The sequence below is a fragment of the Astyanax mexicanus genome, chromosome 1 (genome assembly GCF_023375975.1).
Source record: "Astyanax mexicanus isolate ESR-SI-001 chromosome 1, AstMex3_surface, whole genome shotgun sequence".
NCBI classification, from domain to species: domain Eukaryota; kingdom Metazoa; phylum Chordata; class Actinopteri; order Characiformes; family Acestrorhamphidae; genus Astyanax; species Astyanax mexicanus.
This window is the reverse complement of record NC_064408.1, coordinates 75,956,229-75,973,894: the sequence shown is the minus strand read 5'-3', so window position 1 is coordinate 75,973,894 and position 17,666 is coordinate 75,956,229. Positions and strand designations below refer to the sequence as shown.

The 17,666-nt window shown below is 36.3% G+C and overlaps 1 protein-coding gene across 1 annotated transcript in view; it reads left to right on the top strand.

Moving 5' to 3' along the window:
* The window catches only part of asap2b (ArfGAP with SH3 domain, ankyrin repeat and PH domain 2b), a 32,627-nt gene that overhangs the window by 11,251 nt on the left and 3,710 nt on the right, over positions 1–17,666 (top strand). The window contains exons 5-23 of the mRNA XM_049483284.1: positions 1,478–1,527; positions 4,127–4,256; positions 5,586–5,671; positions 5,778–5,853; positions 5,946–6,032; positions 6,873–6,976; positions 7,371–7,440; positions 8,641–8,728; positions 8,849–8,897; positions 8,980–9,146; positions 11,901–12,034; positions 12,117–12,211; positions 13,186–13,375; positions 14,216–14,301; positions 14,450–14,565; positions 14,710–14,777; positions 15,595–15,702; positions 15,962–16,202; positions 16,298–16,396. Coding sequence (XP_049339241.1) covers positions 1,478–1,527; positions 4,127–4,256; positions 5,586–5,671; positions 5,778–5,853; positions 5,946–6,032; positions 6,873–6,976; positions 7,371–7,440; positions 8,641–8,728; positions 8,849–8,897; positions 8,980–9,146; positions 11,901–12,034; positions 12,117–12,211; positions 13,186–13,375; positions 14,216–14,301; positions 14,450–14,565; positions 14,710–14,777; positions 15,595–15,702; positions 15,962–16,202; positions 16,298–16,396 — 2,044 coding nt within the window. The remainder of the gene's footprint in view (positions 1–1,477; positions 1,528–4,126; positions 4,257–5,585; positions 5,672–5,777; positions 5,854–5,945; positions 6,033–6,872; positions 6,977–7,370; positions 7,441–8,640; positions 8,729–8,848; positions 8,898–8,979; positions 9,147–11,900; positions 12,035–12,116; positions 12,212–13,185; positions 13,376–14,215; positions 14,302–14,449; positions 14,566–14,709; positions 14,778–15,594; positions 15,703–15,961; positions 16,203–16,297; positions 16,397–17,666) is intronic.

The following is a 17,666-nucleotide window of genomic DNA, read 5'->3' as shown; positions in this document are numbered from 1 at the left end:
GTTCATAATATTCTGATTGACTGTGTAGTTAATAGTGTGTGATACAGATACTTCATTGGCTTTTCATTAAAGGAGAACTCCAGTGTTAAATTGACATTTGGTGAAGTAAAACATGATAAAGAGTACTTACCTTTGTTAAATAACCCACCTCCATTCTCTCGCATCTTTACAAAATCCAGCAATTTTGTGCAGTTTGTCCAAAGAATGGGTTTTAACAGGGCATATTTATCCCCTACAGATAAATCGCCTTTTACACTGTTATTCAGGCTCAAAGTAGCTCCAAACTTCATTGTTAGAATCCGGAGAGTCTTTTAGAGACTTCTAAAACCAGGCATTAATAACTTTAAAAGTGCACAAGAAACTTATCAAAAACCACCGTTTACAACCCGTAGCATAACCTAATCTTCGTGTGCCACCTTCTTAAAGTAAAGTCATAATCACTAGAGTGACAAGCATGTAATATTGCAGCCAGGAAAGACCTTTTCCTCTGCTATGCCGGCTAAAGCTGCAGTCAGAGCACAGCACACAACCCAGCCACGTCTTTTTCATGTATACAACATGTACTTCTATTAAAATTATGTGCTCATTACGGTATTTATCATGACTTTACTTTATGATTAAAGTTGTTAATGCCTTGTTTTAAATGTCAGGGCTCTCCATAGAGAGCGGAGGTGGGCTATTCAACATAGGTTAGTACACTTTATCAGGTTTTACTACACCCAAAGTCAATTTTACACCAAGAGTTCTCCTTTAAATCGGAAGATACAATTTTGTACACTGACTTGCCAAAACTCATGAAATAGCTGGATGAAACTGATCATGAATTAATCATGACAAAACAGAAGAAAAAGGATAAGGAAATATGCAAAGACAGATTTTTTTTTTATAAATAAATATAATCATAAAATATAAAACATAACATAAACTAGGGCTTTGCAATATGGCAATAATATTGTGTCACGAGATGATAATTCAACACAGATGAATTGTTAAAATGAATGAAGAATATGTCCCAGTTCGAATACCGAGACATGTTGTACGCCATCAGCACCCAGAGTCTGAGAGAGCACAATAGGCCATGCTCTCTCTGGGTGAGTAGATGGTGCTCTCTGCCCAAGGTGATGTTGGTCAGCACAGGCATTTGTTAGCTGGTGTATTAGAGCTGGTTTCTGTGCTTTCTTCTGAGTGCACTATGATGCTACTTGGCAATACTGCATCAGCAGCAGTTCTAAAGTAGTGGTGGTTGACGTCACATCTATAGGAGGAGGCATGTGCTGGTCTTTACCCTTCTAGTGTTGGGGCATTATTAGTGATAGGAGGAGTCCTAATGAGTGGGTTCAAAAAACAGCCTTCCAAACTGGGGAGAAAATGATAATTAAAAAATTAAAAAATAAAGATTATTTTAGAAGAGAAGTAAAATACAGAGCCAATGTGGGAATAGCAGTAAAATAATATTGATGTTTCTTTGTGTTGGCAGGATCTAAAAAAGCCTTTTGATAAAGCCTGGAAGGACTATGAAACCAAAGTGTAAGCAGCACTCACACTCATTTTCCTCACAGCTTCATGTTTCTATTGTTCAGAGTGTGGCAGACTGGAGAGTATTCAGGTGGATGGCGGTTACAGTGCAGTGATCATAGCATTGATAAGCACTGGAGTTATGACGGTGTTCAGCTAACTGTGTGGTGTAGATTTGCATCCCTTTTTCAGAGTTAAAGAAAACAACTCTGCAAACTAGACTACCTAGATTTTTTTGCGGTGGAATCAAAGGAGACAAAGGGTAATTTAATAAGCAGGTCGAGTGTCAGGTGACAGTAAAATTAGAACATTTCTGTAACACCTGTGTTTCCTTGTTGTGAAACATTTGCTAACCGATATGACAGATTCTGAGTTGTGTGGAAAAAATGTGGTAAAAGAAAACTAACACTTAATTGCCTTTGATTGCCTTTGATTTAGAGTTTTCTAATTGCAAATCTAAATCACGAAACAGGTGGAGGGACTAAGTCTCAAAAAAGTTTGGTAAATAATACATCCTAACAACTGCCAAATTGGTTTTCCAATAAAATACAATACAATTTAACATATTTACTGACAAAAAAGGATAATTATTGTCTAAAAAGGATAATTAAATACTGTCATGGTAAATATGTTACTTATTGTATAATATTGACATAACCTCAGTAACTTTAGCTGACTTTAGCCATTTTATTTTATACTTAGTAAGGAAATATTAAAAAATATATTCCATTTGCAGTAGAATCTTTACTGTACTTTAGCATGGGTAGTACTTGCTGCGAGTTGGGTTTATATATAACCAGCCCCAAGAGGACTAACAAAATAATATTGGTGTGATTTGACATGACATAACCCTCTTAGAATAGTTACTAGATACACTGCCTGGCAAAAATAAAAAGTCGCCACCAAAACAATAGGTCACACTCTAATATTTCTTTGCACCGTCTTTAGCTGTAATTGCAGCGTGTATTCACTGTGGCATTGTTTCAATAAGCTTCTGCAATTTCAATTTATTTCAATCCATTGCTGCAATATTTTTTCACCAAGATCCTGCAGCAGCATTGATGATGGTAGAGTCTGACCACTGCACAAAGCCTTCACCAGCACATCCCAAAGATTCTCAATGGAGTTGAGAACCACTCTTTCACAATTCCAGCCCCATTAATCCTGACATTGTTATCTTGGAATATGCCCGCGTCATCAGGGAAGAAAAAATCCATTGATGGAATAACCTGGTCTATATTCAGTATATTCAGGGAGTCAGCTGACCTCATTCTTTCAGCACATACTGTCGCTGAACCTAAACCTGAACAACTGCAGCAGCAACCCCACATCATTTACTTACCAGATGGAGACATTTTTTGGGCCAGGCAGTGTATATTTACTGAATCTTGAGAAATATGTCCAAGAAAAGCATGTTCAACTTGGACTTGTTTAACTACATAAAAATTCTGTATTACATTTTACCCTGCACCACTTTGTGTCCTACTCTCAACTTTACATGTCTATTTTTAGAGATAGCAGTGAGATGCAGCATCAGAAACCACACAGACAGGTCTGAGGCGAGTGGGTGATGATTTTCTTGTTAGCTACACTAGTCTCATACTGTAGCTCTCACTGCGAAAATCTCCCTGTAAAATTACTTTAACATACTGTTTACTGTAACTTTTACAGTTTCTGTACTGTATTCTGACTTAGAGTTTCTTACATTAAAATACAGTCGGTTTAAATTAATACAGTAAAATACTGGCAGCAGGGTTTTCAGCTGTTTTTGTAGTTTCTTACATTTTATTAAAAAAAATGACTTTTACTTAAAACAGCTAAACTCTGAGACTTTTAACAATTTAAACATTAACAGACTCCACCTTTACTAATAACATAAATCGACATTAGAACATGAGTGGCAGCTGTATTCTATAGCCTGTATAAATCCACTCTCAGCAGCAGAGAAAGGGTTAACTTGCTCTTATATCCTTCAACACTTTGGCCAGACAGTCTATTACTATTACATAGCATATACATGTATACGTAAGAGAAGGCAGCCCAGAGGAAACGACTACACATTGACAGTGAACGGTGTTGACAGGAGCCAATGGGAAGGATGTGAGTTTTACTCATCAAGGTTGCAGTGCTTCAACATGAACCGCACCAGACAAGCAGCTTTCAGTGACTGTTGGAATTTGCCTGTATTTTTAGGGGATTTTTTTCACAGTGTAAACATTTCTTGGCTTATTATGGAAAGTAGCCATATTGTTTTGCATTCAAAAGATGACATAACTATGTGTGTGTAGTGCATTATCAGAGACACTTTAGACCTTTGAATAAGTGGGTTGGCCTTGTAGCTCAGTTCCTTATCATGCTCTGGAGCTGTGCCTTGAACAAATAGCAGCAATATCATGGTACATTCAACCTTATTGTCACATGTGGAGCTCTGGAATGTCTTACTCATGCTCCAAGGCTTTGGTGACAAAACACAACATAAAGTCAGTTTTATTTCAATGGGTTGGATTGTTGGGTTCATCTAAGTGTACAATGTGAACATATAACAGTATCTGTTACTGCTTCTGGTGACTAAATCTAATGGCATGCTTGTGCTCTGTTTCTTATTCTGTAGGAATAAGATCGAGAAGGAGAAGCGGGAGCACGCCAAGCAGCATGGCATGATCAGGACAGAGATCAGTGGAGGAGAGATTGCAGAAGAGATGGAGAAAGAGAGGCGCGTCTTTCAGCTGCAGATGTGTGAGGTGAGGAGGGCAGGTTTCCTTTTAATCAGCTGTTGCCTGGGATGTGGAAAAGAAAAGACACTGCAGCAGCTATATAGCTATCTCTCTTTATAGAGAATGCATTAATAATGTCCTATAATTTGTTAGTTATTTTGTTCACAGTATTCCGTTTATTTTATTTAGTTCAGTTGTCTAGAAAGTGTATAAATTAGTGGTCAATCAATTAAAAAATATAATCAGATTAATCACAATAATATTCTCTGATTATAATAGCATATACTTGTATGTTTTAAGTGGAGATAAAATCAACTTTGGTTGCTGGAATAAAGAATGCATGATAAATTGGATTGTAAAAGTCCAAATTGTCAAATTTCCGAAGTGTTTGTGTGTGTTTTAGTAACGTGTTACTGATTATAAATTACGTTGACAGCCCTAGTATAAGGGTATAAATATTAACCAGTTTATTCATAGTGAAGGACACTGTAATTGAAATTTGCTATACTGCACTGACATTACCATGTCATTAACATATACTGACAAGGGGCGCCAAGTGGTCCAGCGGTCTAAAGCGCTGCCCCTGTAAGCAGGAGGTCGCCGGTTCGAACCCCGGCTCATGCAGCTTTGCCATTAAGCTGCCGGCGCTCAGAGGGAGCAAAATTGGCCCTGCTCCCTCCAGGTGGGTAGATGGCGCCTACGGTGATGTCTGCAGCACAGGGCATCTGTAAGCTGATATATCAGAAAGCTGCGCTTTCCTCCAAGCTACTTGCTACTGTAGTGCTGCATCAGCAGCAGCTCGAAAAGAAATGGTGGCTGACTTCTTGTGTATCTGAGGAGCCATGTGTTAGTCTCTACTCTCCTGGTGTGTTGGGGGGATAGGGGGAGTCCTAATGAGTTGGGTCATTGGCTGTGTAAATTGGGGAGAAAATGGGAAAAATTGGAAGAAAAAAAAAACATCTACTGACAAATATAATATGCTTTGTGATGACATATTATGTTCAGTATTACTTTGCAGTTAGTGTAACGACAGATAGTTATTAAATAATGCTTGTAGTCATGACTATAAATTATGAGATAAGCTTTGTAGTATCTATTAGGGATTAATCATATATTCATTTTAATCAAGTTTTTATGATAAACACATCTTAAGAGCTGCATACTTCCTCACATAACAACAAACTGCTGTATGCATTACCTGCATACAGCAACAGAAGTAAAATGTATAGCAATAAATTAAATAAATTAAATGTAAGATTTGGTATTTGGCCTTGTCTGCAAATGTCTTTGTCTGTGACAGTCCTGTTTTAGCAGGTATCTCCATTCTTTTGTTCAAATGTCTCTACTTTCTTTCAGTATCTTCTCAAAGTGAATGAAATCAAAACCAAGAAGGGGGTTGACCTGGTGCACAATCTTATCAAGTATTTCCACGCTCAGTGCAAGTGAGTATATGAAAAATCTCCAAACAGAAGCACACATCCTTCTCTCAGATCACCTTCTCAGTTGGTTGAAATGAGCCAGTAATCTCCAAATATTTTTTTCATCCAGTTTCTTCCAAGATGGGTTGAAAGTTGTAGAGAATCTGAAACCAGCTATGGAAAAACTGTCCACAGACCTGACAGCAGTGAGTTAATGTCACCATCTCAGCCCATGTGTTTTACATTATGTATAGTCTAAGGCATTTTATTGTATTTTATATATTTTGCTGTTTGTCAGATTAAGCAGGTGCAGGATGGAGAAAGGAAGCAGCTGACTCAACTTCGAGATGTTCTGAAGTCGTCTTTACAAACAGACACTAAAGATGTAAGGATCTTTACAAAGTAATTTCCCTATTAAAAATACAGCTCTGGAAAAAAACAAGAGACCACTTAAAATTGAGTTTCTTTGACTTTACCAAATGGAAAATCTCTGGAATATAATCAATAAGAAGATGGATGATCACAATCTCAAACCAAGCTGAACTGCTTAAATATTTGCACATGACATAAAGTTATTCAAAAGCAGTGTGTAAGACTGGTGGAGGAGAACATGCCAACATGCATGAAAACTGTGATTAAAAAACAGGGTTATTCCACCAAATATTAATTTCTGAACTCTTAAAACTTTATGAACATGAACTTTACATTATCTGAGGTCTGAAAGCTCTGCATCGTTATTTCAGCCATTTCTCATTTTCTGCAAATAAATGCTCTAAATGACAATATTTTTATTTGGAATTTGGGGGAAATGTTGTCTGTAGTTCATAAAACAAAACAACAATGTAAATTTTACTCAAAATATAAACCTATAAATAGCAAGATCAGAGACACTGATTCAGAAACTGAAGTGGCCTCTTAATTTATCCAGAGCTGTACTTGGATTTTTGCTTCCTCCAAGTTTGATTAGTAAAACAAGAATAAACAACGATAGTCAGTACTCAGATGTTGATTTACCAATATTTACCACAATTAGGAATAAACAACAAATCAAGTCATGTACAATTTTTAAATCCTTTTATTATGTTCATTTTTTTCATTTTAGAATATATATTGTATATGATTTACATATGTAATACATATATTTATATATTTATTTGTTATATATTGGGGAATTACGAAAGACAGGTTGTTAAAAATCTAAACTGCTTGTTTATGAACTGAACAGGACTCTCAGGGTAAACAGAACACAGGCTACAGTCTGCACCAGCTACAGGGCAACAAGGCTTTTGGCACAGAACGCTCCGGGATGCTCTCCAAGCGCAGTGAAGGGTGAAGAAAATGCTTTACTAAGCAGTAGAAATTACAGTCATTTTGGTATAATGTCTGTAGAATATTTGATTGATGCCTACTTCATAAACCATTTAAATATCACATAAAATATGCTATAATTTGTTTTTTTTATACAAATACAGTATGAATTGATGTGATTATATTGAAATAGTAAAACAAAAATAATACAACACTACAGACTACAAAGTGTCAATGTTTCTCCAGTTGTTGTCCAGTGAGTTTTCCACTAGCTAATATAATTTATACTGAATTGTAATGTTTTATTTATGAATATACCGTCATTAATGTCATATTTTAACTTAAACTGATAGTGATGAGTGGTGATTGTGTACTGGAGTGTTGAATATCTTCTGTGTGTGTGGGCTGTTTTCAGGCTGAGGAAAGTATGGCAGAAAAGGAAGTGCTCTGTGAAGAACGGCTATCTGACCATCTCACACGGAACAGTAAGTAAAAGTCAGAAAGTATTAACCTGAGTGAAGATCCTGAAAGATACAGGAAGATCCTGCTCCCTCAATAGAAATACCAGATTCCAAACGAGACTCTTAGGGTTCTGAGTACCGAGCGAACCCAGACAGTGTAAAACATGCAAAGGAGAGCTGAGTTAGCACTAGCTTAGTACTCTAGATTCACCAACCTAGCATCTCAGACAGGGTTTGTTACCTAGCAGAACATAGCAGAAAGACTGGAAGAGTGCTCTAGGTTATTAGTGTGTTCTGTTAATCCATATTTGAAATGTACAAAGGGGTCCAGGCATGCAATCCTCATTACTACATACCAGACATATTACTGTCACGATACAAATTATTTACTTGCAGACATAATGCACCAGTAGCTGCATATAAAAAATGCTAGTGCAGTGAGATTTATCTACATTTTGCTGCAAATACAGTTAAATGAGTCTAATTACACTCTCTGTAATGAAATGTGCAGGTGGAAAGTGTTCTTTAATCCACAATATTATCAGTAAAAGTATATTGTGTATCACAATGACAGTAAAATACACTGTCACAGGGCAAACCCAAATGTATCGTTTATTTACCATATGGTAACAGTTATAATAATGTTATGATAATGTTAGACTATTTTATATAAAACCTAAAAGACATGGAGCTTCATGTATTAATACATTTTTTTAATTAGTATTTGAACTTGTATTAGTAAAATAGATTAATTGAATTATGTACAGACTTTGAGACAGCACCAGAAAAAAAAACCATGTGATGTGCATGTGTGAAAAAAGAGGTACTAACTGCAAGTGGAAGGCATGTCATGAGATAAAAGCATACGTACGCATTGTTCAATTTTGCAAGAACAGTGTATAGCTGGGCAAAGAATTAAAGGAAGTAATTTGCTGATGTCTGTCAAAAACATGTATATCAGGTTTTGCAACCCTTCACATTTTCACATTATTTAAATCTGAGTCATAATCGATTAACCAATAGAAATGCTCTAAAATGACTCTGAATAAAATGTTTTTGCACTGACGTCCATTGAAAGATAACAAGTTTATTCCTTGTTCTGTAAAGTTGAAATGTTTGCTCAACTACAAAATAGTTAGTTTAAAGTAAAAATGAACTATGTTGCATTAACGCATAAGAGAGCCAGTAAATCTATAGACTGTCCCTTTCCCATTCGCTTTTCAGCCAAACGCACCACCAGCCAAACTCAACCTGCTAACCTGCCAAGTGAAATGCAACCCCGAGGAGAAGAAGAGCTTTGATCTGATATCTCGTGAGTTATCACTATCACAGACATGATGTACACTTTCACTGTCCATTACAACCTAGAATCCTTTGGCATTAACTGGCATCTTTTCCTTCCTGAAATTGTATCTCTCTGTTTTTGAAACAGATGACAGAACATACCATTTCCAAGCAGAAGATGAATCAGAATGTCAGATGTGAGTTTCAGTTTGTGCAATGTGTGAAAATAAGCAGATGTTAATTGAATGAATCTGATTCATTTGGAAACTGCTGTTGCAGATGGGTGTCGGTTCTGCAGAACAGTAAGGAGGAGGCCCTGAACAATGCCTTTAAGGGGGATCAGGACGAGGGAGAGAACAACATCGTTCAGGAACTCACCAAGGCCATCGTGAGCGAGGTGAAGAGGATGAGTGGGAACGATGTGTGCTGTGACTGCGGAGCTCCAAGTGAGTCATCCACTCCTGTGCTTCACCCTCTGCCTGCACTGAACTTACGCCTTTTACTCCTAATTAGGCCACAGCTGTCTTTAGTTTGTCAATATGCATGACGTATGCAGTCTGACTTGCTAGACAATAACAAGGAAAACACCAGAACCAGTCAGAGGAGTGTATTTTAAAGTTTTTGTTTTCAAAGTAGTTTAGAGTTCTTTTTAACAAAAAAAAAAACATATATGAATCATTTGTCCCATTTGGGAAAAAATTAGGTACTTTTTTTTTTTTTACATGAAATAATTAAATTGACTTTATTTAAACCTACATTTCTTCGTGATATACAATAGTAAAGAAAATAACAGATTTCTCCTACGGCTGCAACTAATGATTATTTTGGTAGTCGATTAATCTGATGATAATTTTTTTGATTAGTCGACTAGTCAATGTTTATTTCTGCCATGTCCTTCTTCTCTAAAAACAAAAGAAAAACAGATAAACATGAGATTTAAAAGCCATTTAAATGTCTAGATGTTGTTTAAACATAAAAAGTACTAATATTAAGTAAGTAAATATGTAATCTGTTGTGTTTGGGCACATTTGAAGTTGAGTATAAACTGTGTGAGTGAGACATTTACCCATCTCTTGTTGTGTTTCTATCCCCAGCACTTTGTGTAATGGGGTACTCTTATAAATTAACGATTAGTTGACAATAAAATCTGTAGTCTGCAAATTTAAATAATGGACATTGTCGATTATATCGACTAATCGTTGCAGCCCTAATTTCTCCCAAAAGGAAGTAATGGTTGATATGTTGTTGTTTTTTTGTTTGTTTGTTTGTTTTTCAGAAGGGCTCAATTACTTTGTTGTGCTTTTTTGAGTCGTACTTACAGAAGTGTAGCTGATCATTCAAGACAAGTTTGTTGTCTGTTGACTAAAGATAAGAGATAAGAGGCCAGTGTAACAAGTAAAGAAAGCATATGTCCACATATTTATGTGATTTCAGTTACTGTATAACATTTGGGGAAAGAGGAGGAGTTAATGATAAAAAGAAACTGTTATTATAAGAAAGTACAGACACTTTTACAAAGTTTTACCGGAAAGTGGAAAGTGGAAGTATGAACATTTAAACACACACTCGAGTACTGTAGCTGAAACAGTGAAGAGTAAATGTCTAACTTTTTGATGGTGTGTGATGTGGTGAAGTGCAGAGTGATAAAGACATGTTTACAGCTTTCATATGTGTGATATGTGTGAACAAAAATGCTTTTTTTTGGTTTGTTGTGGGCAGAATTCAATGCGAGTGGAAAACTCACTCAAGCGTGAAAGTTCATAACCACAAATTGCTTATTTTTTTAGTGGAAAGATGCATGTGAGTTTTTAAGTGAGTTTTGACTAAACTTGCTGCTGTACTGTTATATTCTTTATAGCTGCATTGTGCTGTTCTATTTGAAAGCTGACAGCAGTGTGATGAAGGGCTGGGTGATATGACATATGGAAAAACATATCGAAATTTAGAAAATCTTGAATATTGAAAACCTTAAAGTATAAATATTTTAGAGGATTAGTATTTGTTTGTAACGGCAAAACAGCAGCATGTTTGATATTTTAAAACTACTTTTCCAACTGTGCATCTAAGTAATTATTATGTTTTTAATAATAACCATATTCATGGAGTTTCACTGGATTATGTTGTTCAAGATGGTAAAATGGATCCATGATTAATCTTGTATAATTCCTCTAAACACGGTTAGGTTCTGTTTGAAATCTTCTGAAAGCTTCTAAGAAACAGTCCTATGGTTTTCTTACTTTGATTAAAAAAAAAAGACTGAGATGGCTTAAGACTTTTATTTAGAATCATCTCACCCCTAGAAACGTGTTAGATCTCATTATTCCTGTTACAGATTTCTTCTACATCTAATACATCCTTCAGCTTTGTACCAGTGCAATAGGAGATATGATGCTTTTCTTGTTTAAGCCAAGAACTCCCAGCAATTAATTGCTGATGTTGATCTCCTTAAGGAAAACATATTCAGAAATCAGTGGCCCTTTATAAAAACAATACTATCTGCTTTATTTCTCTTGAGAAAAAAAAGAGAAATAATAGAGAAGAAAATAAATTTTCCTTTAGGTTTAATTTCATGTTAGATACATTAGCATCAAGAACCAATTTTCAGACATTAGTTATGTCTCTGTTAAAACTGTTAATGAGGGGCATTGGAGTGATCTGTCTAAATAAGATTTGTTCCCTTTATAAAATTATTGATTTGTCTCGTCCTGTAGAACCTGACCGTGACCATGTCTTAATTCCTTTGTTGTCCATAATTACATGTATTTCTTTGCCAAAAAACCCTTAAAGATACTTAAAGATGTCTTTAAACAGCAGTCATTGTTGTTGTTTTTTTTCTGTTTAATTGAAATTATTGATACTTCTGAGTGGTGAAGGGACAAAACATTGTAGTTAATTATATCAGTCTGCTGGTAAGACCATTCCTGCAACATCCAATATATACATTATAAAAACAGAGTACTCTGGTGGGTTATGATGTGAGTTTTTGTGGCCACAACTCATAACAGGTTCACTCATCACATGCACGGCTTCTGAAAGAGGATTTAGCATTGTTTGCTGATTAACCGAAGCAAATGTGGTAAAGGGAATGCACTACAACACCAAAAAAATGGTTGATGCAATTACACACTCTCACCAGGCAGATCTCTCTAAATAACTGCAGCTCTTTATACTCTTTAAATATCTGCACATTATTCTTACAGATCCAACCTGGCTATCCACAAACCTGGGTGTCCTGATCTGCATCGAATGCTCTGGAATCCACCGGGAAATGGGCGTGCACCACTCCAGAATACAGTCTCTTACTTTAGATGTGCTTGGGACGTCAGAACTGTTGGTAGGTCTTTCTAAGTTTCCAGCTGTGACGGTTGAGTTATTACTCAATGAGTGGATCATGACTCTGCCAAATCTCTCGGCAGCTGGCCAGAAATGTGGGCAATGCAGGCTTTAATGACATCATGGAGGCCAAACTGTCAGGAGAGGACATATCCAAACCAACACCCTCTAGTGACATGTGAGTGACAGCTTTAACAGCCAAATTACTTTATTCATGCCAATGTGAAACTCAAGCTTTTCTTTTTACTTGACTGAACAACATGGCTTTAATATCAACCCAGTTATACATGGTTGTATATAGTCCAGATGAAGCAGCTACTTTTTAATTCTCTCTCTCTTTTAATGACCAGATTGGATAAGTGTCACATTTGGCATGTTTAGATTTCCATTGGGGCTTTGAAGCTAACAAATAATGAAAGTAAATACCCCATCAGCTTGCAATATGCTGGCTAGCAGTGTAGTTGACTCATCCAAATCAACAACATAATAGAAAACAGCAAGTAAACTTGTTGCTTTAAGATTATAGAGTTTGTTTTTTGACTGAATTAACTTTAAGACATGGTTACCCAGACAGGGGTTAAAGGAGAACTCTGGTGTAAAACTGACTTTTGGTGTAGTTAAACATGCTAAAAAGTACTAACCTTTGATGAATAACACATCTCTGTTCTCCCGCAGCTTTCCGAGATTTTAACAGTTTGTCCAAACACCCTTCAGACTGGGTGAGATGGGGCATAATTTGCCCCGATAAATCGCTTTTTCCACCATTATCCAGCTCAAAGTAGCTCCCCACCTCCTTCTCCTTCCAGAGAGCCCTGACATTTAAAACGAGGCATTAAGAACTTAAAAAGTGTTAGAATTAAAAGAATTAGTATAAACCTCTGCCCTGTGTCACCCAGTCTGAAGGGTGTTTGGACAAAAGGGTGTTGAAATTTCTGGATCTCGGAACGCTGTGGGAGAACAAATATATGCTATTTATCAAAGGTTAGTTCTCCTTTAACTCTGGTCCTGGACAACCCATCTTTTTGAATAGCGATTATCCATTAAATAGAAATTTAATCTACGATGAGTCTTTATCTCTGTCTACAAAACCAGTCCTAAATATAATACACTTTATATCTAATTTTGTATCTATACGTTGTATCTGATTATCAGGCAGAGCCGGAAAGACTTCATCACAGCTAAATACACAGAGAAGCGATTTGCCCAGCGCAGGCGTGTGGATCCGTCTGCTAAGCTCCGCAGTCTGTACGATGCAGTGAAGAGCCGGGACATCTTCTCCCTGCTGCAGGTGTACGCAGAGGGAGTGGATCTAACAGAGACCTTATCCTTACCCAACGAACATGTGAGTGAAACCGTGCCATTAACCACAGACAGCTTGCAAAGAGACACAATTCATTTTCCCATTACCACCAAAGATGACTTCAATCATGGTTGGTCTCTGAAGTTAGCTTTGTTAGTTTAACACAGGAGAAGCAATAGATAAATATATAAATTATTATGTGTACAGACAGAATTTTGGCTTTAAAATTGTTGTAGTGCTGTTTTTAGTGATGCTTTTGGTAACACATTACAACAAGTGGTACATTAATTAAAAGTACTTACAGCAGAACTAGTTGTTAACTGACACTAATTAAGACATTAATAAGCATTACAAAATATCTCATGTCTAATGTCTCAATTCATGATTATTTAAAATTGAGAAACCTTTAAAAATATCGTAAATAATGTGTTAATAATCATTTTTAAGGCATTATTTTACCATTTAACATTGTTTATTACTGTTGTAAGTACTGTGAATTGTGACCCTTATTGTAATTTATTGTATTGTATTTTATTATTAAGTTCAACTTTGTACAATTTAATGTAACTGTGATGCTGCAGATTTATCAAACCAGAAACTTAAATACAGTAAAGGGGGAAAAAAATGCTTCAAATTAACAAGACAAGTATATTTTTGGATAATCTCTGGTAAAGCTCCAATAAAGGTGATTTGATGGTAAAAAAAATATATAACTATAGAGACGATATACAGAAGAAAAAGGGTGCTATAATGATTTATGTAGATGTTAATAAAGAAAGAAAAAATGACATTTTATTGGTAGACTGGCAGGGTTTTGGAAGTAAACTGTCACTAGTCTTTTCTGAACAGCATCTGAATGATTTTCTCTGCTCTCTCTGGCAGGAGCCGGGTGAGACCGCGCTGCACCTGGCGGTGAGAATGGTGGACAGAAACTCCCTCCACATTGTAGACTTTCTTGCACAGAACAGGTAAAGCAGCATTGTGAAGGTGTTGCTTCATCAGCTTAAAATGCGCTTTTGTGTTTAGATCATCGTTTCACATGAGGCTTATGTGCGTGAATGTGTATGTGTGTGTGTGTGTGTGTGTGTGTGTGTGTGTGTGTGTGTGTTTGTTTAGTGGGAATCTGGACAAGCAAACAGGAAAAGGAAACACAGCGCTGCACTACTGTTGCCTGACAGACAGCAGTGAATGTCTGAAACTTCTGCTACGGAGCAAAGCCTCCGTCACCATGAGTAAGAGATACATTCATCTACACCTAGAAACTCCAGATGTTGTGACACACCAGCACTGAAATGATTTCATCACCACTGGCTTTGTGTTTTATACATGTGGATCTTTAGTGTTGTGTATATTTTGTGTTACCTGTCTTCACACAGCCAATGAAGCTGGAGAGACTCCTCTGGATATGGCCAGGCGGCTGAAGCACACACAGTGTCTAGAGCTGGTAGGCACAATTTTAATTCATTTATATATATATATATATATATATAAATATATATATATATATATATATATATATATATATATATATATATGTGTGTGTGTGTAAATATACACAGAAGTCACTGTCTGATTCAAATGAGGGTTGTACTAAATAGGAAAAAAAATCATAATCATCACCTCATTTTTTGCATCATTATTTTCGCACAAATAAGTTTGAAAATTCAAATACTTTACAAGAAATAGATCAATCACAATAATAAAATGTACTGTATTAGTTCACAGTACGTACAAATAAATAAACAGAAAAAAAAATCTGCAACACAATATTACTACACAGAAACCTGATTTGCCCAAAAGCATTTAGTTATATTTAAAAAAAATGCTACTGATTTATTACAACCTGCACTAATAGTACCTTTAAGGTATGCCAGAAATTTCATATTTATGAGATTTATGATGATTTTCTAAATCTGTATTTACTAGTAGAAAACTACTAATACTACTAGTCCTTCTCCATGGGAAAAATATTATATTGGTTGGTTACTGAAACTGAAACTCACATTCACACATTCATTTATTTCTACATTGCTGATACTTTTCTTGTCTGCTTTTTGAGTCAGTAAGTGTGTTAACTGATCCATTTCACACAAACCACTACTGTTTGGGATACTATTAAATACATTATATAGAAGTTTAGAAAAACAATGGGGATTTCTTTTTTACATTTTTTAAAATAAATATTGTACAGCATGGCCTTTCTCTTATTATTAAATGTCCCATACGAGCCATACTTACTGCACTTGCTCTGTTATTGGCAGCTGACCCAGGCGCAGACTGGCAAATTTAACGTCCATGTGCACGTGGAGTACGAGTGGTGTCTGCAGAATGAAGACCTGGATGAGAGTGATGATGAAATGGAAGATAAGGTGAGATTCACTCACACAGTTTCGTCAATGCACGAAGATAGTATAGTTGGGTGGGATGTTTATTAACAAAGTAAAAGAAATTAAGCAGATAAAACATGAAATATCTTGGGTTTATATTGTCTGCAAACAAATACAAGTCAAAGAAAATGTAAGATACGCTGTAATTATTTTTTGTTTGAATTTTCCATGCTTAACCAACCTTTTCTGATTTAGGGTTATTTGAATATTTAAATGTGTTTTTCTTCTGGGTTTGTGGTAGCCTATCCCTCAAAAGCGTGAAGAACGTCCTGTCAGCTGCTTTATTTCTAGCAGTGGCCCCATGCAGCCCAATATGGCGGCCCTGGCACGAGATGTGGTCAGTGCAGTTCGGGAAAAGCAGAGGGGCTTCATCCCCAGTATGATGTGTAATGAAACCTACGGGACTCTAATGAACAGCCCTCCTCCATCTAACACACTCCCCATCAATTTACCACAGCTACCCCCACGCAACACTCTCACAGGTATGCATTAACGACTTACGATAAAAAAAAAACTGTGACACATTTTGTGAAGATTATTAGTATTGTACTGTACATGAATATGTTTTTATTTTTAGGAAATGGGGGCTGGAAAAATGTGGAGGGAGTAGGGAGACAGAGATCTTCATCAGATCCCCTTAACCCCACCAGTCCAGAAAGTAACAGTTCAGACTATGGTAAGTGTCTGGCCCCACAAGATTCCTCACAAGTTATCCTTAAGATGTACTGTACTTGCTGATAATGATACATTCACGTGTGCATGACCGCTGGTGTCTGTATTCTGCATCCGTTCGGTATTAAGGAACGCTACGCATACACAAGGTGCAGCACACATAAAACAGTAGGTGCAGTGCATCATCACATTGGTAGAATTGTTTGAAGAAAGACTGTCTGACAAAATCTGAAATGACCAGCATCTGTACGATGTGTTCTTGCTCCTGTGACAAGTGGAAACCAATAGTGGAAGCCTTCAGTAACACACGTAGCACATAGGCAAGTATGTGTCAGTCACACTTACAACACAGTATGTAGATTGTCATTGTGAACGCATGGTCAAGTATATCTCTAGCCTTTAGGTGAGGGTTGCATACTCTGTGTTCACACTAGCATGCTAGCAAATCTAGCCAGTTTACTATACATCCATCTGCTACTTTTTCCCATATTTCCTTTTCCTTCAAATTATCCCTATATATGTGCTTATATTCATCAAATAAAACAGGAGAAGAAGAAATGGCAGTTAGGAGCCCACCTTTACCACACCTTAGAATCCACACCTCTTCACCCCTACACCTCTCTTAGAATGAGGCTAAATGGGTTTGGAGCTACACGTTTAGAGAGAAGAAGCTTGGGACCTCAAGCCCCTGTTTCTGTGATTGGTCAGACTCATTTGTTCGGCCAATCGTTGTAGAATATCGCTTCACTACCCCATAATTAATTTGCATGAGTTAAAGTCAACGTCATTTGTCTCTTTTTGCTCTGTCACAGTGTCACTTGCTGCTTGTTACCAAATTGTGTCTAAAAATTGCATTTTCTCATAACTGGTCTCTCATCACCTGCTAGTGTAAACACAGAGATGACCTGATGATGAATCTTTTTAAAGGAAAAATCTAATTTAAACAACAGTAGCAACTATCCTAATGCCAGAATGTTTATTCTGTTTATATAATTATTTTGTCATATAACAAACAAGTCTATATGGCATCATGCAACAACTCAACCTGTTTAACACAGAGTAAATCTGTGATGGTTTTGGTATAAAGTCTATTCTATGGTATTCAGTCACATAAATTTGTTTGTTTTTTTGCGATAATGGCTTTTTTAAGAATACACTACTGCAACAAAAAATATTTTAAGTTTTATTTAATATAAATACAAGAGTTTTATACATTCAGTATAAACAAAAAAATAGAAAAAAAAAACATTTGTCTGTTTTGTAAACAGTCTCTG